Below are 25390 nucleotides of genomic sequence, written 5' to 3'. Positions count from 1 at the left end.
ATGATGGTATTATATAAAATTTGTGCTGAAAAGACATTGCTCTAATATCTGCACTCCCACTGAAAAGCCATCATATACATCTGAGTTTGTTGTTATTGCTGATTTTTTTTTATATTAATTTCAACAAAAATAGCACTTATATATAGAATTATTCACTACATGAAGTTACTCTGTTATACTAGTAAAAAAAAACTAGAAAAAGTCTACTATTTAGTATCATGGAATACTTCCTCTGAGGTTTCTACCACAAGTATTTAAAAAAAGTAACCACCAATGCACAACTAATTACAAACCTATTATGCAACCTACACAATCTACATCATATTCCTATTTTGTATTTGACCTGATACAAAATCCAATCAAATACCTCCACCAAAACTGCCGACAGAAGACTTCAATATCTGTTTTCTCAGCTACAAACTTACAGTAACTAATCAATACTTTTCTAACAATGCTCAGTTTATGATTCATAGCCATATATCATTCAAGAAAATATACGTTTGGAAATGCAACAGACATTGCTGCAAGTCCCTTTGAATTCAAATCTTGTAATATAATGACTCTTCATCAAACATATAGTTCCCACCAAAACCGTAGATTTCCACCTAGTTTCAGTTACAGTCAAGAAATCATTTTCATTAAGTAACTTGGAAAATAGGAAATGAGACTTCATGCAAAATGCCAAATACATTAATATAATTTTATCACACTCAGACACTGGCAACCAGGAAAACTGCTAAAATCAGATACTGAATATGATATATTAAACTCAAACCTTAACACAATATAGGAAGGATTTTCTTAATGTTGAAAAGAGTATCACTGTACTGTATAAGAAAATCAGGGATTCTTTCCCATGGAACATCCTGAGTTTCCAAAACAGTGGATGTATTTGTTATGAACTTGTGTGAAATGGTGCCAGTAAAAGATGTAGAAAATTATGCAGGGCGTAGTGTGCCATGAAATAGAAAGTTTCTACAAGACCAGGAGAAACTTAAGAGGTTTTTGAACAAAACACAAAGTTAATATAATAGCAGAAGAAAGTTACTGTTGACCAAATGCAAGACAACAATGGCCGGTAGTAAACAAATTCACATTTTTGAATGGTAAGTGAACTAAGAATGGCTGATGATGAGTACACTGACACTTTACACAGTGAATGTGGATACAAAAGTAAGAAAATGTTAAACAGAGCCTGGAAAGGACTAAACAATGGAAAACATCTAAAACTGTAGTGGTAACTTCCAGTTTACAAAGACTAAACTGCAACAGTAAAATAGAGGGATACAAAGATGTACAGTGAAGAGACTGAGGAATAGGACTAAATTGCCTGGTGAAGCTCTGAATTACTCCAGATAATGTATTACAAAGCAAAACAAAACTTTACTGGCTTTTTAGCATTGTTTTTTGAGTTCATACTACAGTTGATAACCATGGACTGCCAACTGCTTCTCATGTCTTTTCCCTTTTTGAAATTAACAGAAACAAAGACCAAGGTAACACAGAGATATTAGAACAGCAGAGAGATTACTAAAGCAAGAAAGAAGTCAGTCTTGGGCCTAGCTTCTGTCAGTCATTAGTTTTTTATAGTTTTGAAAAATATTCTGGAACCTAGACTATACGATATAGCAAAAACAATTGGAAACTGCCAGAACATCTGTTAGTTTTCTGCACAAAGGCTGTCCAGACAAAGGACAAAAGACACTAGGTCTTCATGCACACTACTGGATTATCCTTGGGTGTCTCCACTTGTGAGAGACAAGCCTGTGCTTTGTGACAAGGAGATGCTGATGGCTGCTTCCTCCCTGCTTCCCGTGCCCCTCCTCACTGGCAGAGCATGAGACTTCAAAAAGTCCTTGATCAGAGTAAACATTCCTTAGCAACAACTAAAAACATCGGTGTGTTATCACCATTGTTCCCAGGCTAAAGTTGAAAACACAGCACTGCACCAGCTACTAAGAAGGAGAAAAATGACTGCTATAGCCGAACCCAGGACACACAAAGACCTAAAAAAACCCCTCAGAAGCAAGAACAACTGAGGTCTAAAAGAGATCACTGGTGTAGTAAATTTATTAGAAATACAGCAATTTTTCAAAGAATACTTTCTACCCCAATACACCTAACCTTGGAAGGGGAAAGGGTGCATGGGAACCAGGGCTATCCCAGATCATATAATCCCATCCCTTCAATCCATGGAGGTTGCCGTCACTGCTTCCTTGGTTTTGCTCTCCAATCCAATAATGTTCTGATGATCGACAAGAGCAGCCCAGCATATGACCTGGTGAGACTTCGGTATAAAGGGAGTCTCGAAACACCACACTCTACCTCTTCTTTATGCTCCAGTTGGAAAAATAACAAACCCAACAATATGACAAAATCATACACTTAAAAAAAAAATAAAAGAAACAAAAAATGTAAGCTAAATCACTGCTTTTACCTGGGGAGACACTTAATGCAAAAGATGCAAAAATGCAAAAGACAGCAGAGGCCTAAAGGACTGTGGCACTGAAATGAATCTAAATGCCACAAACCAGGTATGTGTTTGGACATAGATATCATGTCTTTTTTTTTCCAGTCACTGATGAATTCAAATGGTAAAAATGTTACCTTAGCATATACACAGGGAAGAAACATTCCAACTCATGTCGGGATTTATGCGCTTACTGTGTTTTTAGATAAAAACAGTCCAGAAAATTTATGAAATGGACTAAAAAATATGCAGTAAACATTGCAATTACTGTGATTCACCTGCTAAAACTTCCTATTAAACTTGTAGGTAAACAGGTCAATAGAGATACTAAGTTTTCACATATTATCATGCTAAATCTTACATTAGAACAAATTATTCATTGTTCTTTACCTATGTATTATTAGCTATGATCATTCATCAACTACAAATCTCTTATCTTGCTTCATATTGCACTGGATTTCCTCTTCTGATCCATTTTGCATGCATGAAAGCCTGACTATAAAGCTACAAGCATTTCAGGAAAATAGATAGCACTTATGTTGCCCCAATATGTTGCACAATATAAAAATATACAGAAAAATGAATCCAGAAACTTCTTGTGTTTTTCAATCAGCACATGCAGAACTGTTAATAAAACTGTATTTGTTTGCACTTTTCTCCAACAGATTTATATACAGAATTATACTGCAACGTCATACTGTAGTTTATCACAACTATTGCTCCAAAACAAAGACAAAACCCAAACACATTGTAAGTCTGGTTTACTAATTCTGAATAGAAAGAGTTATTATCACCCATAAAACCAAAGCATTCCATAATTAGTAGTATTAGATGTATAGATGTTTAAAAATTACACAGCAGAAATTCTCACATCTCCACACCTGAAAAAATTCAACTACTTTCATGCAAAGAAGCATGAAACACTCTTCCGTTAAATGATAGTTATAAACCTTTCATTCAATATCCCAGATGGATCATCACTGTTGTAGCTTCTGTGAATCACAGATGAAGACTTGATACCACAGAAATCGCAGTGACAGTATGAACCAGTATGAACAAATACTCTTTACAACTTCTGATATTAAGCACTTCGAGTAGCTCCCTAAAGTAAAGGTCATCTATTCATTCTATTTCTAGTCACAATGAAATTAACAAAAGACAATTTGACTATACTACCATTCATGACTCCTTTGGGCACAATACTTGCTTTTGATGAATGCGTATGTAAAAGCATTGCCTCTCCAACAAATCTGGACAGCATTTAGAGTCCAATACTGGCCAAATACGTGTATAGTAAAACTATTTTAGCAGTTACCACTTTAAAATATGACTTAATTTACACCATATGCATAAAGTCTGTGCAGTTCATTTAGCATAACTTTCACAAGCACACCATCTATCTTTATTTTATCAGACAAATAAAATACTTTATAAAAACATTCTGGCAGTTGATGAGTCAACTATCCCAACAAAACTCTACTTATCAATTGAACTGTTTTTTTGTAACATCCAAGATAAACATAAATAATGTTTAACTGAACCAGAACCAAGGTCAGCAAAGCATTGGGAGGAAATATGGACAGATATACAGTTATCTCTAGAATAATATAAATACCAATTCTGAGACAGACTGGAATTTCTTCAACACACTCTATTCTAGCTCAAGCAAGGGCCAAGAGCTGAAGATGAATACAAGAAAATGAGAATTCAAAACAGTATTTTCATAATATTCAGCAATCTGCAACTTAAAGACTTCTTGAATTTTTTAGTTTTTTTCTTATTTTACTTTTACAATTCAGAAGTTTTTGAACATTCTAAAGATCTCTAACATGCAAAGTATAACAAACAACTTATTTCTTCATCCAATTTAATACACAGAATATTAGCAGACATCTGAAAATCCAAATCATCCACCAGTAATTCATAACCAAAAGAAGTCTTCACAAAGTGCAAGCCAATCCAACAAACTCAGGCTATTCTTAATGAAGATAATAGAAGTGAGCAGCGGGAGAAAAGTCATAGAAATTCTCTGTAATGAAGAGTATAGCATGTCTCCTTCCAATATCCTTTACAAATAACTATAGCCAACAGTCTGTTACCTTAGTACTGTGTATATGTATGTCAAACTACATTTAGAAACATGTAATTGCAATAGAGATTGTAAACTGTTCAATAAAAGATAAAAAACATTTTTCCACAAACAAAAATGTACTACTAGTGAATGTACTCTCTATATTAGCTATACAAAAACAATAGTTCCTCCAAGCTTTTGATAGTTCATTCTCAATTAGCTTCCAATCATTTAAAATCTAAATTATTACCACTGGACTTACCCATAATGGCTAAAGCTGTGGCTTTTGTTAAGTCTTCTTTCATTGATTCAATTATTTCCAAATTACCACCGTCTAGGTTGCATCTATTTATTGTTCCATTTCCTGAACTGATCCAGTAAAGTTTGTTCTCTCCATAATCTATCGATAAACCTGTAATTAATATACACAACTTTAACAACTTTGGCTTGAATGGATAATACTCATTTAACATTACACTGTTTTCATAATATATGCACATTTAAAAATATAGACACACACATTGTGCTTTAAAATTAAGCTTTAAAAAACAAACAATATAAAACTAAACTTGGCCATTAATAGTAAAACCCCTATGATTTTCAAAAGATTCCTGCCTTTTGTTTCTCCCAACATCTACAGAAATCAATTGGTGACTAACTGATAAAAGAGCATTATCTGGCAATGAACAAGTACTTGAGCGAACTGAGGTCCTTAGCAAGGTCACTGGTAAATGCAAACCAGAAGCCATAATTTATATTCTAACATTACAAATACATAAAGACTTAGAAAACAAGCTACTTTTTCCTATTCTAAACTAGTCTGTTCTTTCCTTATATGCACAGCCCTCTGCTAAGAATGCTGGAATACAGAAACCTAACGCTAATTCTCGGTAAATTCATTTTCATTTTGCTTTATAGAGAGCTGACCTCATGATCAATTCTTTGGAGTTACAAGCAAAAGAACTGTAGAAATAAAAATACTTGCAAAATAACCTACTAAATGAACATAACTTATAATTTTCTGGAAGTAAGAACAAAGAACTAAGTGATCATGTGTTTCAGACTTGTACAATCTCAAAAATGTTCAAGTAATTGTAGCAGGAGATTTTCCACAGTAAATATTAGCTGGCAAATGAAGTTGCTAAGCCACTGTTCATCATACTTGAAAAATCATGGCAGCCAGGTGAAGTTCCTGACTGGAAAAAGGGAAATATAACTCCAACCATATCCTGGGCTGCATCAAAAGGAGCGTGACCAGCAGGTCGAAGAAGGTGATCCTGCTCCTCTACTCTGCTCTCGTGAGAACTCACCTGGAGTATTGTGTGCAGTTCTGGTGTCCTCAACATAAAAAGGACATGGAACTGTTGGAACAAGTCCAGAGAAGGGCCACGAGGATGATCAGGGGACTGAAGCACCTCCTGTATGAAGACAGGCTGAGAAAGTTGGGGCTGTTCAGCCTGGAGAAGAGAAGGCTGTGTGGAGACCTCATAGCAGCCTTCCAGTATCTGAAGGGGGCCTACAAGGGTGCTGGAGAGGGACACATCATTAGGGACTGTAGTGACAGGACAAGGGCTAACGGGTTAAGACTTAAACAGGGGAAGTTTAGATTGGATGTAAGGAAGAAATTCTTTCCTGTAAGGGTGGTGAGGCACTGGAATGAGTTGCCCAGGGAAGTTGTGAATGCACCATCCCTGGCGGTGTTCAAGGCCAGGTTGGACAGAGCCTTGGGTGACATGGTTTAGTGAGGTGTCCCTGCCCGTGGCAGGGTGGTTGGAACTAGATGATCTTAATGTCCTTTTCAACCCTAACTATTCTGTGATTCTATGAAATACACTTAGCACCATGACAAGGGATGGCAGAATATTTTGCCTTGGTGCTAGACTTTTTCCAGGACTCATGTTAAGGTATCCAGCAGCAAGTTGCCAAAAAATACTGTATTTCACTCTATAGGTCAACCATCAGATACTACACAGTATTCTTCCATCCTGTAAACTGCTTCTCTGTGGGAAGCCTCACATATTTTCAATATCCTGACAGGAGAAAGCAGTGCCATGGGCTGCAGATGCCATCATGCCACCACTTTAAGCACATTTGTTACAGTAGGCCAAAAGCTTGCAGTGCTTATGCCTAGAACAGGAAACTTTCCTGAGAATATGGATGAACCTTGACATCGGTTACAGAGGTAATATGCAAGTATAAAAGTTTCCTTACTCTGAGATGAATAGCATTTGCTATTCTCTAACTCCTGACTGCTACCAGTCAGCTGCTCACTGATTTCACCTAGACAAATCTATTCATGGGGTTGCTGTGAATGCAATCTACACAGGAATTGCAAAATTGCAATGTTATCTTGTCAGGTTTTCTACTTCTTCAGATATTAAACTGGTGTTTCTACCTGCAGATATTCCAATTACACAGCAGCACCTGACAAGAAATAACATTCTTGTTTGCTTCTACTCAAGTCTACCACATTTTTCTTCCCGAATTATTTTCCCATTGTGTTATTCTACCTTTACCAACCTCTGTAAAAACATACTATTTCTAACATAGTCAGAGCATGCTCATTTAGGTTTTTCCAGGAATTGTCCTATTTTTGCTAGTAAAATAGATGAGTTATTAGCCATAAGCATCACAAATACTCATGATGCATTCCAGCATGTGTGACTGGCTTATACCTTGTGTCCTAGCTGCCAAAGTCAACCTGAACACATGGATTGTAAAATAATAGTCTTGGAGAATTCTGTTGTGTTTTAAAAGCATTATTACCATGATTTAGGCTATCACTCTTTTCACATGCATTTTCCAATTCCTTTACCCAATTTTCCAGAAATATGCTACAATTTAAACAGTATATCACAAAGGTTATTCCAGCAATTCATACACTGAGGTTCCAATATTGAAGCTACAAATGTAATGAGATTTTAGCTTTCACTACCAGATAACTGAGTTTGATATTTTAATTTGGTGCATCCCTGAAATTCAAAGAAATGACTCTTGATAGAATTTATTGTATACTTATTGATTAAATGACGTATGTTCCTCTAACTTTATTTCTACCTGTGAAAATGTTCTCTAAAAAGCAGTGGAAGCTTAAGGAAACAGTATGTTCCCAGAACATTAAAGATGGGATTCATTCTTACTATCTAAATCAATTAAATGTGGGACACTGCTATTACAGCTTAGATGGGTTATAGGAACAATATATAGATTTTTTTTTTCATGTTTCCTACCTTAGTGACTTAAGAAAGGGACTTTTAAGTATTTATGGCTAATTATATTTCAGGTGAAAAAAAAATGCTCAGAATTGGGAATTTATTTCTCTGCTAAATGCACATATATACCTAAGAAATAACTAAATAACTTTCTTTTTAAAAAAAAAACAACAAAGTAGTTTTAAGGTGAAAATTTCAAGAGCCAGCCTCAAGAAGATTTTTGGTTCACATCTGCAATGATTTTGTTTGTAGACTGCTATAAATTCAAAAGAAAGTAATATTCAAATAGACATCCAAGAAAATGAAACGAGAACAGCTAAAACAGCAAATAGGACTGCACTATAACCATTAGCAAAACAGAAACTCTGAGCTTGTTCAGAAGAAAGGATTAAACCCTGTATTTTTTAAAAAAAGGGGCAAAAAAATAAAGAAAACACCCCCCCCCCAAAACCAACAAATCCAAAGAACACCATCCCCGACTATAATTGAATAGTAGCTGAGACAGTAATTCACTTAGAAGTTATTTATCTAAGCTATTTTAAAGCTTACTATAGCCATTTCCTTAAAAAGAAAAAAAGAATAAAAAAAACAAACAAACCAAAAAACACAGAATCATAGAATAGAATCATAGAATAGTTAGGGTTGGAAAGGACTTTAAGATCATCTAGTTCCAACCACCCTGCCATGGGCAGGGACACCTCACACTAAACCATATTACCCAAGGGCCTAGTCCAACCTGGTCTTGAACACCACCAGGGATGGAGCATTCACAACCTCCCTGGGCAACCCATTCCAGTGCCTCACCACCCTAACAGGAAAGAATTTCCTCCTTATATCCAATTAAACTTCCCCTGTTTAAGTATTAACCCGTTAGCCCTTGTCCTGTCACTACAGTCCCTAATGATGAGTCCTTCTCCAGCACCCTTGTAGGCCCCCTTCAGATACTGGAAGGCTGCTATGAGGTCTCCACATAGCTTTCTCTTCTCCAGGCTGAACAGCCCCAACTTCCTCAGCCTGTCTTCATACGGGAGGTGCTCCAGTCCCCTGATCATCCTTGTGGCCCTTCTCTGGACTTGTTCCAACAGTTCCATGTCCTTTTTATGTTGAGGACACCAGAACTGCACACAATACTCCAGGTGAGTTCTCACGAGAGCAGAGAAAAAGGGCAGGATCAGCTCCTTCTACCTGCTGGTCACGCTCCTTTTGATGCAGCCCAGGATACGGTTGGCTTTCTGGGCTGCAAACGCACACTGAAGCTGGCTCATGTTCATCTTCTCATTGACCAGCACCCCCAAGTCCTTCTCCACAGGGCTGCTTTGAATCTCTTCTTTGCTCAACCTGTAGCTGTGCCTCGGACTGCTAAACGAAACCGAACAACAACAACAAAAAAAAACACCTAAGTATGCAGCTTAATGGAACTAGAGTGTCTAGTTTCTTTTTTACACGATCTATACGTTTTGGTATTTGAGCCTTTTAGAACACTTCTATAAAATTCTTTGAATTTAGCATCTAAAATGCACGCTTTGTTCCTGTTCTGTCAAATTTATTGAATGGTCATTTTTTGCTTCTGCTTGCTCAACACGTTTAGTTCTGAAAACCTGTAAATGCTTTGAAATGTAATAATTTTATTGATGGGATATTAATAACGCAGGAACAACTGACATAACCACTTTAACCCTCTAAAAAAAGAAATTACAAAGAGATCTGAACCAAAAATAAATAAATAGTAATAAGTGCATACAGATCTGTTTTGGTTTTGTGTTTTCTTTTTCCCCAGAAAGTGCCATTATTTATCATCAATTATATTCCCAAGTATACTAAAACTGAGGCTAAGTTATATATTTCAACCACTGCTTTTTTCTGTATGTGAAAAGTTAAGAGCCAAATTACCTTTTGATCACGCAGCTGATATCCTGGTGAGGAAGGCTCTACATTTCCAAAGTATTCTCTCACACATATCCAGAACTTATTAAACCCTCTACATTATTTTACCCATGATCTAAAGATTGAGAAATACAGATGGGTTCTCCTTCACTTTCAGTCTACTGTAATCCTAGAAGTTAATGATGTTAGACTTAACTCACTACAGTAGATAACAATAAGAATGGTCAAAAGATACCTTAAATTGTGAAACTGAAATGTACATTATATGTTTTTCATGTCTTTAAGCCTGTTCTTCTCACTGCTGTATAGTACACAAAAAAACCATCATAATATACTTAAGTAGCATTGAAAGATAATGACCATAATCAAGCACTATCAAATAAAAAAGCAACAGCAAAAAAGGTATTTACCAACAGGATCTTTTTGGTTCTGAAAAAGAATTTTGCTGTTGCTGCCATCCATGTTTGCCATGTTAATTGTGTTACCATCCGTCCAGTAGAGTTTCCTGAAGGAGAAAATGAACATATTTAAAATGTTGCTCTGTGTACAGTTTTTTTAATGCAACAGTAGTGAAAACATTTGTAAGTTTAGAAGAAGGCAAAACATTCACCTAACTATTACATGACTTAATGAACAGTAATGTTTGGTAGGGAAAGTACTTAGTTAGGAACGTCTCAGAAAAATCTTCCAAACACATGCATTTACTTTAAGTTTGAAAGAAAAAAGAATGGGCAAACTCAAAATCTGAACAAAGAAGAAATCTTCTGATGAGCTTTAATGTAGTTTATTTATTAAATCCACAGTTATCTTACCCTTTTACTGGGTGAACTGCAAGACACTGGGGTTTATCAATCCCATGGATGATTGAAGTTTTCAAGGAACCATCTAAATGTGCCACATTAATTTGCGTTTCATCAAATTCTGAGCTAATCCAATATAAATTACGTGATATCCAATCCACTGCAAGACCTCTGATACTCTGAATATCTGCAAAAAATCAAAGCAGTTCTTCTGATTTTCCTTCTGGATTATTCTCAGTTTTGGAGAAAAAAAAAACCACAATAATTTATTTTACAGTTTCTAACAATATTGCACAATATTCTGCTTAGATGTACTTATAAACTGGTTGTCAAAATTAATAATTATTCTTTTTCTTTTTGGGCTGATACTCTTAAAATAAGAACATAAAAACTTCACTGAAGATTCAGAAAATCATCCATAAATACTTTGTTAAAAATTAGCATAAAACCTATTTCCCCAAAATAACAATCAGACACTGACTGCAGTGTATTTTTGTACTTTGGAAAGCATCTGTTACTCAGTGCACTATTAAAAAGTGTGGTTTGTGGTGTTATAAGGGTTGATGATGAATTTGTTACCTGAAATAGCAAAACATGAGTAAGGTATGATTAATTTAGTAGCTTCACAGGTGTCTTCATATGTGATGGCTTTCCTTAGCAAGATACTGATTAAAAAATGTTAATGCATATTAATATCTGTCTTAAATCCTGGGTATAAATTTACTGCACAAGATCTATATACCAACACGTCACTCTGCCTTGGCGTACGTAGCTGTGGTTCATATTGGCCATTGTAGACAAAGAAACAGGCCAAGGGTTTTTAATGATTTCATTCTAGTTCATATTTTTTACACTGCCACTTTGTCAACTTCATGCGGCTACTTTGACTACCAGAATTATTGTCATTGAAAAGCTATCATGGAAGTAGCTAAGGCCTGACTTGCGCATACATAAGGTCAAATGGTGACTGGGCATTAGGAAGTTAGGATGTCGACTTTCGAGAATGCAACAGAGAACACTGAATACATAACCTTGACCCACTTTAAACCAATACCCTGCTTTTTGGGGTATTTTGGTTGCAGCAACAAGAAAACAAGAATTTCACACTCATAAAAAGATTAAAGTATGACTGGCATCTTTATGACACTGGCATAAGACTTCATCCAAGGAGAATCCTGCTAATATGTACTTACAAAGCTTCTTATGTTCTTATAAAGAGGTGTAAAAATATAACTAAGCAAACAAATTTACGCACAAGTAGTCTTTATAATGTTTTGATGTGCCAGAAGATCATAATTTTGCAAATTTTATATTTAGTAAGTTACAACTGGCACAACCTTCCCACCCAAACCTCCACCACTGAAGCTACCATAATAAAATGAATATGAACGATGATAAACAGAAACAGCCACTCATAGTATGTTTCTTCACGTTTCATTTTCTTGATAAGTTTTGTGATTTTACACCCTATATTTTATATAGGGAAAAAACCTTCTCCTACCATTCTAAAACACAACAACTTTTCCTCTTTTGGGCATCTTGATGTAAAGAGCATCTCTAAAAGGAACTCTAGACCTTTGTCGTGGTTTAATTCCAGTCAATAACTCAGATCCACGTAGCCGCTCACTCACTCCCCCCGCTTCTTCCCCCCTTGCTCCTGGAGGGATGGGAAGGAGAACTCAAAGAACTTGACTCCCATGGGTTGACATACGAACAGCCCAGTAACTAAGGTATAACACAAAACCACTACTGCTATGACCAATAATAATAATGATGAGAGAAATAACAAGGGAAGAGAATACAACTGCTCATCACCTCCGACTGATACCCAGCCTGACCCGAGCAGTGATCTAACCCTTTGGGGTAACTGCCCCCAGTTTATATAGTGGGCATGACATGCTGTGGTATGGAATGCCTCTTTGGTTTGTTTGGGTCAGGTGTCCTGTCTCTGCTTCCTCCTGGCTTCCCCTCCTCCCTGGCAGAGCATGAGACTCAGAAAGTCCTTGGTCAGAGTAAACATTATTGAGCAGCCACTAAAAACATTGGTGTTATCAGTGCTGTTCCCAGGCTGAAAGTCAAAACCACAGCATTGCACCAGCTACTAAGAAGGAGAAAACTGACTGCTACTGCTGAACCCTGGACAACCTTCTTCTTGTTACTGGTATTAAAAAATGTTTCCATTTGTTAATAAAGTTGTCTCTGAGATAGCAGGGGAAAAGATAAAAAAAGATACCCAAAGAAATAAATTCATCAATCTACACAGCCATGTGGGGATACTGGCCATATTTGTCCAATGGTTTCCCAAAATATGCTGATACAGAACAAATCTCTTCTAAAGCAGCACCAGGGGCAGAGCTTCAATTAATTTTCTGAAGTTCCCAACTAATCAACTACAGAAGTATTTTTTTTTAATTTGTCCCCTGTCCTGGGTTCAGCAGTAGCAGTCATGTTTTTTCCTTTGTGGTAGCTGGTGCAGTGCTGTGTTTTGACTTTCAGCCTGAGAACAGTGTTGGTGAAGCTGATGTTTTCAGTTGTTGCTAAGTGATGTTTACCCTGACCAAGGACTTTGTGAGGCTCATGCTCTGCCAGGGAGGAGGGGAAACCTTGAGGAAGCAGAAATGGGGCGCCTGACCCGGGCTAGCCAGGGAGGTATTCCATACCACAGCACGTAATGCCCGGGGTGGGGGGTGACTGGGAGTTACCCGGAAGGCCACGGGCTTCCGGGTGGAACTCGTTTTCTTGGCCGGTGGTATCGTATTCTCTTCCCTTGTTATTTTCTCTTATCATTGTTGTAGTTGATAGTAGCGGTGGTGATTTGTGTTGTACATTGGTTGCTGGACTGTTCTTGTCTCAACCCATAGGAGTTGCACTCTTTCGATCCTCCTCCCCGTTCCTCCGGGAGCGGGGAAGGGGAGAGCCCCGGTGGGGGGGGGGACACGGACCTCGATTGTTGTCAGCTCGGCACCACTCACTGGGAGTGAGTGAACAAGTTACCTGACTGGGTTTAAACCACGACATCCCCAAATTCAGAAAAGGTCTGATCTTACAGAACTGATGTAAGAAATCCACATGAAAATCTTCAGTGCAAAGCTACATCAGGATATTGTTATTTTTCTGGTTTTAATCTTTTTTTGTTTCTACCTAACCCAGAAGACATTATTTCTATTGTTTACTACACATCTTAATGTTGTATAAAAGCAACATTACAATTACCTCCAAATGTACTTAAATAAAAATGGATTATGAATCAATAAGAGGAACTAGAATCTTGAACAAAGGCATGCTTTCTTACTGTTTAGATCAATTATACACTACCAGTGAAAGGTACACCTAACAAGAACTTACATGCTCATATTTTAGAATGTTTATAAACACATTTACCTATAATGGATTATTTTTATTTAAATGTTAAGCTACTTACCTCTTGAAATAATGGTTTCTAAGCCAGTCCCATTAATGAAGGCACGTTTGATGGTCTGTGTTTTCACATCAGTCCAGTATAAGCGTTCCTCAAGAGTATCAAAATCTATGACTGTCACATCATCAATGTCAGGAACAGTGAAGGCTGTGATGAAGTTGAAGTATGGGTTTTCTATGTCGACCCCTCTTATTTCTGAATGCCTTGCATAGAGAAGAAATTTCTTCCTTTCTGTTAGAGAAAGGTAAACATCACTCCTCATCCTCTTCATAACTTTGCTAACAGAAGTCTACATTATTTGAGATCACTTGACAAATACATAAAGTTTATATGAATGATTTAACATTTCTGAAAAACCTAAAGCCTTGTGACACTTGAGAAATAAAGTATGTTACAGAGCATAAAAATCACAGGAAAATACATTAATTCTGCATAAGGGGCATGTTACTACACCACTTAATCAATATGGCCTTGTGAATGCCTACACAAAAATGTTAAAAATTGTATTCTAAAAATTTTACCCCACTTATCCCAATGAAAAAAATAAATTACTGTTTAACTTGCACATCATAACAGATATTAATATACGGTATCTCAGGGGAACAAAGTATCACTAGAACACAGAAGTTTTGCTAACAACAAAACTTAGGAGAAATGTCCTAACACATGTGTAAGCAGTGAAATGCACAGAGGCTGGAAATTTTTTCCCTACAATAGCCTTGATACACCATTGATACAGCTTTTTTTTTATTGCTTTTTTTAATTTCCTAAACATTATTAATCAACACTGCAAAAAGTTATGTAGTACAAGGTTTTACAGATAATAGACCATTATTTGACAGTTCAAGGGCTTTTATAACTTAAAAACTGTTTATTGAAATTTTTCATAAAACTCCCCTGCAAGGCTGCTTGTCTAATATTTACTCTTTATTTCATTTTCTTAATCCTTGAAAATGAAACTAAGACAACTTTAGAAGAATAGGTAGAGATCTAAGCTAGTAAGTACCTTATTGTTATACAGCTTACCTGACTCATCATTGCCTGATGACGCACTTTAAAGTATAAATCTTTCTGTTTTACAGAGATAAGTTTTACTAATATATCATACACATAAACAATAGAAAAAAATGGTTGCAGTAATAAATACCAAAGCTCCACACACCTCATATTAGAGTAAGTTACCAATTCTCAAGTGGATGTCCCTCTAAAATATATCATTAAAATGCACTGTATAGATTGTTTTTAAGATTATGTATTTTAATTTGTCCATTTCAAAATTCTAAAATCAATACAATTGTCAGACTTTAGGAGGAAAACTTACCGTAACAAGTTTTTTTGTCTAAAGATAGTTTCATTAGATGTGGACAGGCACATGCAGCGCTTCTATTGTAACTGATCAGACACATGTGAGAACATGGACCTCTGCCCTCATTAGCAGAACATGGATTGGGAGCTAAAATTGAATAACAAAACACACAAAATATAAAAACAATTTTCTGAAACTAGGGTTTGTCAAACTAGCATATGCTACATGGGTGAGAAAGCAGTGAAAGTTCTGGTTGACAATAAACCCAACCTTATTGATTAACTGAGCTCGTGCTCTATAATCACTTTTTCTAGGCTAATATTCAACTGTTGTCCAAGCACACAAAATTTATCATCATAACTTCCTGAAGCCTCTAGATAAAATTTCCCAGAACGATATTAATTTTGAAGTATTTTTATAACATTTAAATGTAAAGAACTGTACACACCTAACCAGGACATATGGGGAAAAATGTTAATATGGAACATTTCTAATTTTTTGCAAAAAAAATATTCTCCTAAGTGTAGCGTTGTTCAAGTAGCTTCCTGTAGTTCACTGATTAAACAGTATGTGCTAAAAGTGCTTTAAAGAGCAGAAAGCAAACTGACCAGAGAAGACTTATTAGTCTTAAAAAACTTGGAAACCATTATCTTCTTTCATTATATACACCGTTCCGGAGCACTTCTGAAGAGACATTCCGGGCATAAACAGAAAGTAATGTTGATTTTTCCACTTAGTAAAAGAAAACTTAGAAAATTAACAGTGATGAAAAGGGAAGTGTGAATGACTGACTCATAAAGAGAAACGTATAATTAACAAAATCAATTAGTTTAGAATATATTATTCCAATGCTGTGCTAGCCTGCAATATAAGTAATTAGATAACTAGAGAAATCCAATGTATGAATTTCTTTGCCATATAAATTTAGCTCAAACTCAAGCACTAAAATACTAAGACAAAGTCAGGGTTTGCTTTATTGAACCGTTTCTTTTTCATCAGTGCATGCCTCCTTAAATTTATCCAACAAATCCTGAATCCTGTAACTACTTCCTAGTCTGGCCAGTGCAACAGGAATAATGAAACTTTCAAAACCTTGGATAAATAGGTTAATGAAATTCTATCCAGCATCTTCCATCATTCTATTAAAAATTCACAGTCTTTCACAGATTTTTGTAAATTCATTCCATTTGTTGCTTTCAAACACTTGCAGCACTGGAGGCCATGCTACACTCTTGCAGCCTTTGTGGTCTCTCCTGTTATTCAAACATTTATTACAAAGAAGAACCCCGTACCCTGTCTGTCAGCTCTTCTAAACCTCTGACAAAAAAAAAATACCTTATTATTCTTATGTGATGCCTATATTTGATTTTGTCTTTTCCAAAATTTACAATAAAGAAATGTTTACTTAACATCATCACTTTTCTTGTATATGTAGTAACAATGTGAAAAAATCTGGGGTGATGTCTTTTAATATGTTCACAACTATCCCTATGAACTACACATAAAAAAGGAACATAGGGTTTTGACAATATTGTGAAGGGGATCATAGAATCATTTAGGTTGTAAGGGATCTCAGCTCATCTAGTGATTCAACCTCCTGCATTGTTCAGCATTCTCAACACTGGTGTCAAGTGATTTAAATTTTAGTCATACATTTTGTGAAACTGCATTTCCTTCAATTTATTTACCAATACAAAACCGTAATTTCAGTGGAACCTCAACCTTTTTATATGCATTCAACTGTCTGTGGCAAGGATCTACTTAGGGACTAAGAATTATAATCTCCTGTCTTCCTGTGATAAGAGTGCATAATGTTCTTCTCTACAGAAGTTGCTATTTCAGTATAGCATTCAAATAGGAGTACATACAGAAAAAATGCTGGTTAATGATTGTGTGAAAGAAAGAGTTGTGGTTAAAGCTTGCTACAAGCATCATTGAGAGGAGACAGTAAAATTTGTCTACTCTGTGTCCACATCAAGATTCCTTTCATTAATCACAGAATATAAAACTAGTGGGAAAAAAAAAAAAATGTTATAAATCAGATGTGTTTCTTTCCACACGCATGCACAATTTGAGAAGTAAACTACTATAATCTAAAAATTACTTATACCAGCACATATGTATATTCATATATTCCATATTCATACCACTTTCACTAACAGCTAAGCCCATCCTTTACTTTCTAATAAAAACTAATCCTCTTGAAAGAAAATAGGTATGTCATTACTTTGACTGAGCTCTTTTTTTCTTGTGTTAGATCTAACAGTTCCTTCTATTTCTAATGTGAATAACTACATAACCATTCCTTATTCACCTTCTCAACGCCATTTTATGATTTAACAGACCACCATCATACAGAAGCCTGTCTATAAGCTGTATTTCAAGAAGCATCAGCTTACCTGTCCTCATACAAGAACCTTTCCCATACTCTTGATCAGCCTGTCAAGCTTCCTCAGTATCTTTTATATGATCTGTATACAGCACTCAAGATATGGGAGCAATATGGATTTATACAGCACCACAGTTCACTATCTGCGGTTCTCTACTCCTTTCCTAGTAATTTCCGCTAATCTATGTTCCTTTTGATCATGGGAACCCACAGAACTGGCATTTTTACCAACTGGCTAGCCTTTTGCATTATTTAATTGTTTTCCACTGCTGATTGCTTTTCAATTTATTTCTCTTACAGTACTATGCACAGATACGCATATGCCACTCTTCGTCATCCTGTCCCCTCTTGACTGCTCTCTAAAAGATTATCTAAACAAAATGTTTATTTTTCTTGATCATTAACCCTTAAAGAACCTCTACAGACATTCTATCACCAGTTAAATGAACAGATACTCTGAGAATCTCTGAATATGCATTCACTGTGAACCAACTTATCCTCCCTGTTAACACTGAATCTGTCTCTTCTTGGCATCAGATTTTAGCGAGGCAATTTTTTAATCTTACACTGTAAAGGTGCACAACATGATTAAATTCAGCCTACACCTTCAAATATATGCACTACAGCTACATCAATATAATACTTTTAAGTTGCTGACAATCTGTTCCTACTCATATTTAAAACGAGTTACAGATCTTATCCTCTGCTCACTGTCAACACTTTTTCAGGGCAAAAGATCCTTCTGCTGTACTCAGTCAAAATCTTTATATGACCTGATTACATCTGATTATTTTAGCATCAGTCTCTGGAATTTGCAAGTTAGGTCTGATCAGAGAATGCATTAGTTCTACAATACAATACGTATTTATTTCCTATATTCACTATTTCTATTTCAGTTTTTAACCGTTCACTTGAAGAATTAGTCAGTCTACCATCTAACAAAAAATTACATATTCAGCATGAACTAAAATAAACAAGAACACTGTTAGGTCAAAGTGAGTACAATTCTTCCTGATACTCTACTGGTATATGGTATGATGGCTTTATGGTAATTCTGATGCTCTTCATAATGAATCACTCAGTTTCCCACCCATCCCCACTGTACAGTTTGAGGTACTGCAAAAAACAAACAGAAAAATGCAATTAATTACGTAAATTACAAAATAAGACAGGACAGACAGGAATAGCTGACCTAAAAAAATCATATTGGCATACTAGGCAGATAAGAAAGGCAGATGTAAAAGAACAAGTGCTGTAATGCTATGGTATTCCCATGGGGAAAGGCCAAAGGCAATGGTACTTTCAGGAGCAGGTATTATGCTTTATAGAAAGCTTTCAAAAAAAATCAGAAATTCACCATTCAAGTAAAAAAAAAACCAAACAAACATGTCAGTAACAAAGGATTAAATTAAATCCAAGTGTGAAAAGCTATGCAGGAGTTAAATGACAGTGACTGAGAAATAAAACGTCTGATAAATTTCAATACATGTATATGAATACACAAGGGAAAAAAAAAAACAAAAAAAAAGCCTCAAAAACCAACCCTGTCCTGGGTTCAGCAGCAGTGGTCATTTTTCTTCTTCTTGGTAGCTGGTGCAGTGCAGTGTTTTGACTTCCAGCCTGGGAACAGTGCTAGTGATTTCTATGTTTTCGGTTGTTGCTAAGTGATGTTTACCCTGACCAAGGACTTTGTGAGGCTCATGCTCTGCCAGGGAGGAGGGGAAACCGTGAGGAAGCAGAGACAGGGCGCCTGACCCAGGCTAGCCAGGGAGGTATTCCATACCACAGCACGTCATGCCCGGGGTGGGGGGTAACTGGGAGTTACCCGGAAGGCCACGGGCTTCCGGGTGGGACTCGTTTTCTTGGCCCGTGGTATCGTATTCTCTTCCCTTGTTATTTTCTCTTATCATTGTTGTAGTTGGTGGTAGCGGTGGTGATTTGTGTTGTACATTGGTTGCTGGACTGTTCTTGTCTCAACCCGTGGGAGTTGCACTCGTTTGATCTTCCTCCCCATCCCTCCGGGAGCGGGGAAGGGGAGAGCCCTGGGGGAGGGGCCCTCGACTGTTGTCAGCTCGGCACCACTCACTGGGAGTGAGTGAACAAGCTGTCTGGCTAGGGTTTAAACCACGACAAACCCCCAAATCAATCTCAAGTTACGCACATGAGAATGAGCACTGAAATAGCATCCATATCTACAAGATACTTTTCTGAAGCAACAGATTAATTTATATTTATGAAACTGCTGTCCAATACTCCTCTTATTACAAGAGGTAGAACACACTGAAAAGAATTATCAGCGTTACGGTTAAAACAAGCAAGACTAGGTCCTCTCTCACACAGTGCAGCTACCCACCAAAGCCAGCTGCCCAAAAAGTTACAGGCATCAACAGTTTATGACAATTCTAAAGTCAACCAGGTAAGTTCAAGCAAGAAGAATCAGTCAAAGGCTTTAAAGTCTTTGAAGCACATAGATACCATTTTAGGTTTAAAAATCACTGAGCTTGAGTTTACTGGAAGCTGACAAGGAGGACATGGGAGGAACATGGCTGTTACCTTTCCAAGGTCCATACTTTTGTAGGTGCTAATTAGCCCTTGTCAAAGACAGAATGCTGAGTTAAGACAAAGGTATTACAGAATGCTCTTAAAATTTCTAAAACAAAAATGGAACTTTTACAAGCCACAAAGGAATCTTAATTGAAAGTTCAGAAAAATTACATATATTTTGCATGATCTATAATACATACACCAAACTTGCTGCTGGCTTTGAAATAAAAATAATATATACAAGTAAGCTGTGATAAAATCTGAAAGCAATAAATTTTTTACATACGCTCCCCCCCCCCCCAAAAAAAAAAGCCAACACTTTGCTCATGTGCATCTTAAGCTATCTTTCTATAAACAAGTTACTTTAAACAGCTGGCAACTCATGCCTCAAGAGAATATGGTAACAAAACAGTGCTATCACATTAGATGTTTTTCATGCTTTAATTACTTTTTTTTTTCATGTTTTAAATTACTCCAATTTAATTAATTGGAGCCCAGTGGCACCAATATACTTTATATTCAGCAGTTTTTGTACTACTTGTCCTGATTTTTAGACTATAAAAATGATCTGCAAAAAGAAAAACAATGCCATGGCCATGGTTGGTTTTGTGTGATCCTTCCAATTTACTCATCACTATCCTCAGTAGTACAATTCTTGGTACAACTCCTAGTGCCTAAAATAGAAGATCTTGTTTTTTGTAGCAGGTATTTTTTAAAAATACAATGTTAGCTGGGAAAATATTCTTCCTAGAAAACTTGTGTATGCTATGTTAACAGCATTCCTGATACAGATCTTTGATTCTGTGAAGATGCATAGATCTCAAACTCGTATTTCTGAGATGTGACACCATTCTGCATTAGGTCATGAAGCCTTCCACAAATCCCCTGTGGTTTACTGAGAGAGGAACCTATCATCCTTGCAAATATCTCACTATAACTTCATTACCTTAAATTAGCATCTGTCATAGAATAAGTGAAATAACATTGCTTTAGGCTGCAGCAATTTATTTAGCGCTGCTCTATTTTATTTCAATCAAACTAAGCTGAATATTATATTTTAAAAGCTAATAATCTTTCATGCACAAAGGTGACCTAGATATATACCTATGGAGCTGAGAGTACAAAATGTCCTTCAGTGCTATATTCATATTGACATTTTGCAATGTAAATCTACTGTTAATTTTATTTTGGAATTCTAAACTGAATGCTATCTTATTTCATTTATTGCAAAATTGCTACAAATTTGGAAGAAAAAGTAAGAGCTAATCACACAGTATCACCATTTTTCCCTAGCTCCAACAAAGCTAGGTACTGGGAATTTATAGAAATAAATTGCTTCCATTGAAAGACAATAGTTTAGAGCCCAAAAGGCCACAATAAATTGGAATCTGATGTTGTCTACATCATAAAATAAAAGCTGCAATTACAAAACTTGATATTTGATCTTCTTGATTCTGGTAAATAACAGCTGAAAACTCTTCTACAGATAATACCTTGCCTTGAGGCCAAGGTGTCTGTAACTATGGAATACTGACTCATGTCTCCCAGGCTGTAGTCTCTCCCTGAATACATTGCCTGGCCCCAGTCCAAACAGAAAATTGTTTGCTTTTTTTCCGACAGCAAAAAATGGCTAACGGGAACTCTACTGCAACTGTGAAAACACCAAATACAGAACACAGCTCCTCAAATCCCAAAGCTGAAGAAGGGATTAATTATAAAAATAGCAAAAATCATTGCTTGAAGGGGGTGTCCATAGACGTGTATTTACTCCACCCGCATTTTAAGATCCTGGGCCCACACACTCTTTTATCCAGAAGTGAGACTGCTTTGTTAGGATGGTACCCTGGCCTAAAAAGTAAATTCTCCTAAGAGAAGAAGCAGTAAAGCCCAAGAACTTGACATCCACTGAAAAACATCAACATTCTTCTTTGATGTAAGTTCATTATTATTTTAAAATAAAACGATCACAAAAGGTAACCTGACGTCACATATTGCGAGGTAGACTAGTTGTTCACTGAGAGTCCTTATCACAGTAGTTGGTGATTCTAAGCATGATGACAAACAGTGAGTTGTATTCATTGCTCTCTTTTTTTCTGATGCATGCTATTAGAGAGCATTCTTCAAATGTGCAGGGAGAATTTTACTTGCTGGTACTCATTTACATTAGAGCTATATCCATTTTTTGTATGCATAAATAATGCAGAACTTGGTTCTAAGACATTTACAAAGCCAAACAAAATAGTAAGGATGTAATGCTTTCAAATTAAGATTGCTCAGAACTGACTAACAAGACAGTCTGAATAGCTTACTGAAAGTACAACCCTTGAGTGAGAAGAAAAATAAAGTATCATTTCTCAACATAAAAAAAAAATACCCATGTATACGTGATACAAATTTTTAAGTAGTTTTTATTACTGTGACCTCTTATCCAGAGATCACAGAACATTCTGTAACTAACTGGTGGTCATCCTCCAGTAGCATTTTTTCCTTTCCTATATTTACATACAGATTAAGTCACTGTCTTTTGTTATATATCAAAATAAGAACATTCAATTTTCTTTTCAACATCTGTATTTTGTAGGGCACATCTCAAGAGCTTCTATAGCTCAAAGCTATAGCTTTATACCTAGATATGGCCCAGCTGTGCCCTTGTCCTGGTTTCAGCTGGGATAGTTTTCTTCCTAGTAGCTGGTACAGTGCACTGTACAAACTTCTGTCACGAGTCATGGACATCTGACTCCATCTGGATCTTTTGCCCAGGCCATCAAAAATCACCTCCAGTATAGCTAATTCCTTCAGGTACTGGATACCTTTCTCCATGGCCATCCATTTGCCTGGGTGACATGTAACATCATCCCCTTCTATAGCACATAAAAGTTTGATTAGGCAGGGCCAGCTTGACTGGATCTTCAAGCAGTTGACCCACGTTTTCCACAATAGGACTGCTGTGGTTTAACCTTCCAGGCAGCTAAACACTGTTGGTTGCATATTATGTATAACCGACAGGAGGGCAACTCACCTCATTCATTAATCATTACATGTTCTGTTTTGGATGATCTCTTTTCTTGTTTACAGATAACCTATGAGTTATTGATATAAAAATACAAAATGCCTGCAGAGACCAAATTCTTCCCTCCAATGGCTGATACAAGTAATTAAATATTTGCTACATGTGTATAGGAAAGCTATATTGAAGAATTGGACTATCTTGAGAAAGCTGGCATTTCAGCCATGGTTGAGATCAATACTCTAAAGCATGTATTTCAAAGAATGGGTTTTGAAATTGTCACTAATCTCATGGTAATGTCATCCTGTCCTACACTTGGTTTTGTAATTTTAAATTTATTTTAAACATCAGTGTAGCTATAGTCGTATCAAAAAATGTCACTTCATTCAGTTCTTCATTTTACATGGGGATCCACTGCAAGAACTGATCTCCAAGTATCCTTCCAACAAAATCAGAAGTTTAATCGGGACCATTTCCTTCTACTCAGCATCCTACCTTACTCTGTCATTACTACTTAAATAACGACCTCATCCTCATTATTTTACATTGAATAAAATAAAAAAATCTGACTCAGAAGCTCAAGGATGCCTAGTAAATGACTATGTACCAGTGCTTTCCAACTATTTCCATTAATCTTTATGATTCCCAAGCCAGGGGTACAGGGACTTCGAAGGGGTCAACGTTTAAGAAGTCAGAAAATGAGGAACTATAAAGCTCAATTAAAATTCTCTTTTTTTATGATTGTAGAAGTGGAGATAACTGTAAGGAAGAAGAATATTGCCATCTGTCTGCATTATAATAAGTATCTTGGATTCATCTCTCCTCAACTGTACAGCAGCTGGGGAAAAAAGGAAGTATGATGGGAGGCAGGAAGATGTTTTTGGACCAGTAGTAGTGGGTGCTACCAACAGGTAGGTATCAGGATGAAATCACCGCAAAATTTGCCAAGCCCCTCTACAATTCCTTTGGATTTAATTATTTCTTATGGTATTAGCAACATGCTTAAATACAGTCTATATATTGCCATAACAAGACAGAAAATATAGAGTGGAAAATAATTTTACATCAGTTCAATAAAATCTCTGTATTTTCAATCCTCATAATCCTCAGAGAAGTAACAAATACGGTTATACTCTAGAAAAATACTAGATGTGCAACTAATTGGATACTCTGATTTCTTTCTTGGTCCTTATAAATCTGCACACATAGGGCTACTTAAATCAATAACTTTCTTGACCAAATATTTACTATCTGAATGACCGATTCACTATTCAGTGACAAAAATCATTTAAAGCTTCAGCTGAAGTTATAAGAAAATCATTAGTCTTTTTTACTTATGGGACAGACACTGTAAATCTGTCTCAAGGAGCTAAGTTTTATGAGGTTCCTGCATTTTTCATTAAGAATTAAATAGAATATTTTATTAAACCAAAAAGATAAAATCTAGTCAGTTTTCAAGACTGATAGAGTTTTATCTTAAATTATAGTACCTGAAGATGACTAAATACACAACCGCTGTTGTATTATTTACCTAATGACGAGGTCTATTGGGTTTTTGTATTGCTGTACAACTTACCATAGTTGTACAGCACTCTGGTACAAACAGATGTTACACTATAAAAGTTGGTAAAAAATTGAAATTGAAATACATACACATTAAGAGGTAAGCGTTATACAGATGAAAATGTGAAATTAAAAGTTACAAAATAACACAACAAGAAATAATTACAGAATTTCCTATTACTCAATCAATGTATATACCGTGAACTTCCCTTCAGTTTTGACTGTTACCCACACCAAAAATAAGTTTTGATGTTTCTGGAATTTTTAAGCTCCAAACTCATGCCTCCAATAGGCCAAGTTCATTACAGGGCCCCGGCCGACGGGGACCCGGGATACAGGGGGAGGGCAAGAAAGGGGGGGGGAAGTGAGCGAACGAATTACCTGACTGAGTTTAAACCACGACACCCATAAAAGACATACTGTGCTAATTTGAAATTGAAAATCATAAATGTTATTTAAGATAAAAGTTGATAAGGGAATAGGATATGTTTTGTAAAAGTGTCAGTTTATGGACAACACCCAGTTAGGGCTATTTAGGTAGAAAAGTAGATTCTGCCACTGTGGTCATCTAAGTTATGCAGTCTTAAGAGTGAACAAGAAGACTGAAAAGCAAATAGACAAGTGAATGAAAAAAAATAAGACATATTACAGCACAGAATTAATATTTACAACTAAAAATTGTATTCACAGTTTATTTCAGAGAAAAGTTTCTTATCCTCTGCAGAG

At 36.2% G+C, this 25390-nt stretch overlaps 1 protein-coding gene across 1 annotated transcript in view; it reads right to left on the bottom strand.

Moving 5' to 3' along the window:
- The window catches only part of LOC134156941 (low-density lipoprotein receptor-related protein 1B), a gene marked incomplete at its 5' end in the record, with an annotated part of 264744 nt that overhangs the window by 201995 nt on the left and 37359 nt on the right, over positions 1 to 25390 (bottom strand). The window contains 5 exons of the mRNA XM_062605389.1: positions 4804 to 4953; positions 10048 to 10142; positions 10450 to 10624; positions 13859 to 14086; positions 15177 to 15308. Coding sequence (XP_062461373.1) covers positions 4804 to 4953; positions 10048 to 10142; positions 10450 to 10624; positions 13859 to 14086; positions 15177 to 15308 — 780 coding nt within the window. The remainder of the gene's footprint in view (positions 1 to 4803; positions 4954 to 10047; positions 10143 to 10449; positions 10625 to 13858; positions 14087 to 15176; positions 15309 to 25390) is intronic.

This window comes from Pezoporus occidentalis, unplaced genomic scaffold (genome assembly GCF_034315485.1).
Source record: "Pezoporus occidentalis ecotype Australia unplaced genomic scaffold, CSIRO_AGI_Poc_V1 ctg12, whole genome shotgun sequence".
In the NCBI taxonomy this organism is placed as follows: domain Eukaryota; kingdom Metazoa; phylum Chordata; class Aves; order Psittaciformes; family Psittacidae; genus Pezoporus; species Pezoporus occidentalis.
This window is presented reverse-complemented; position numbering and strand designations above follow the sequence as displayed.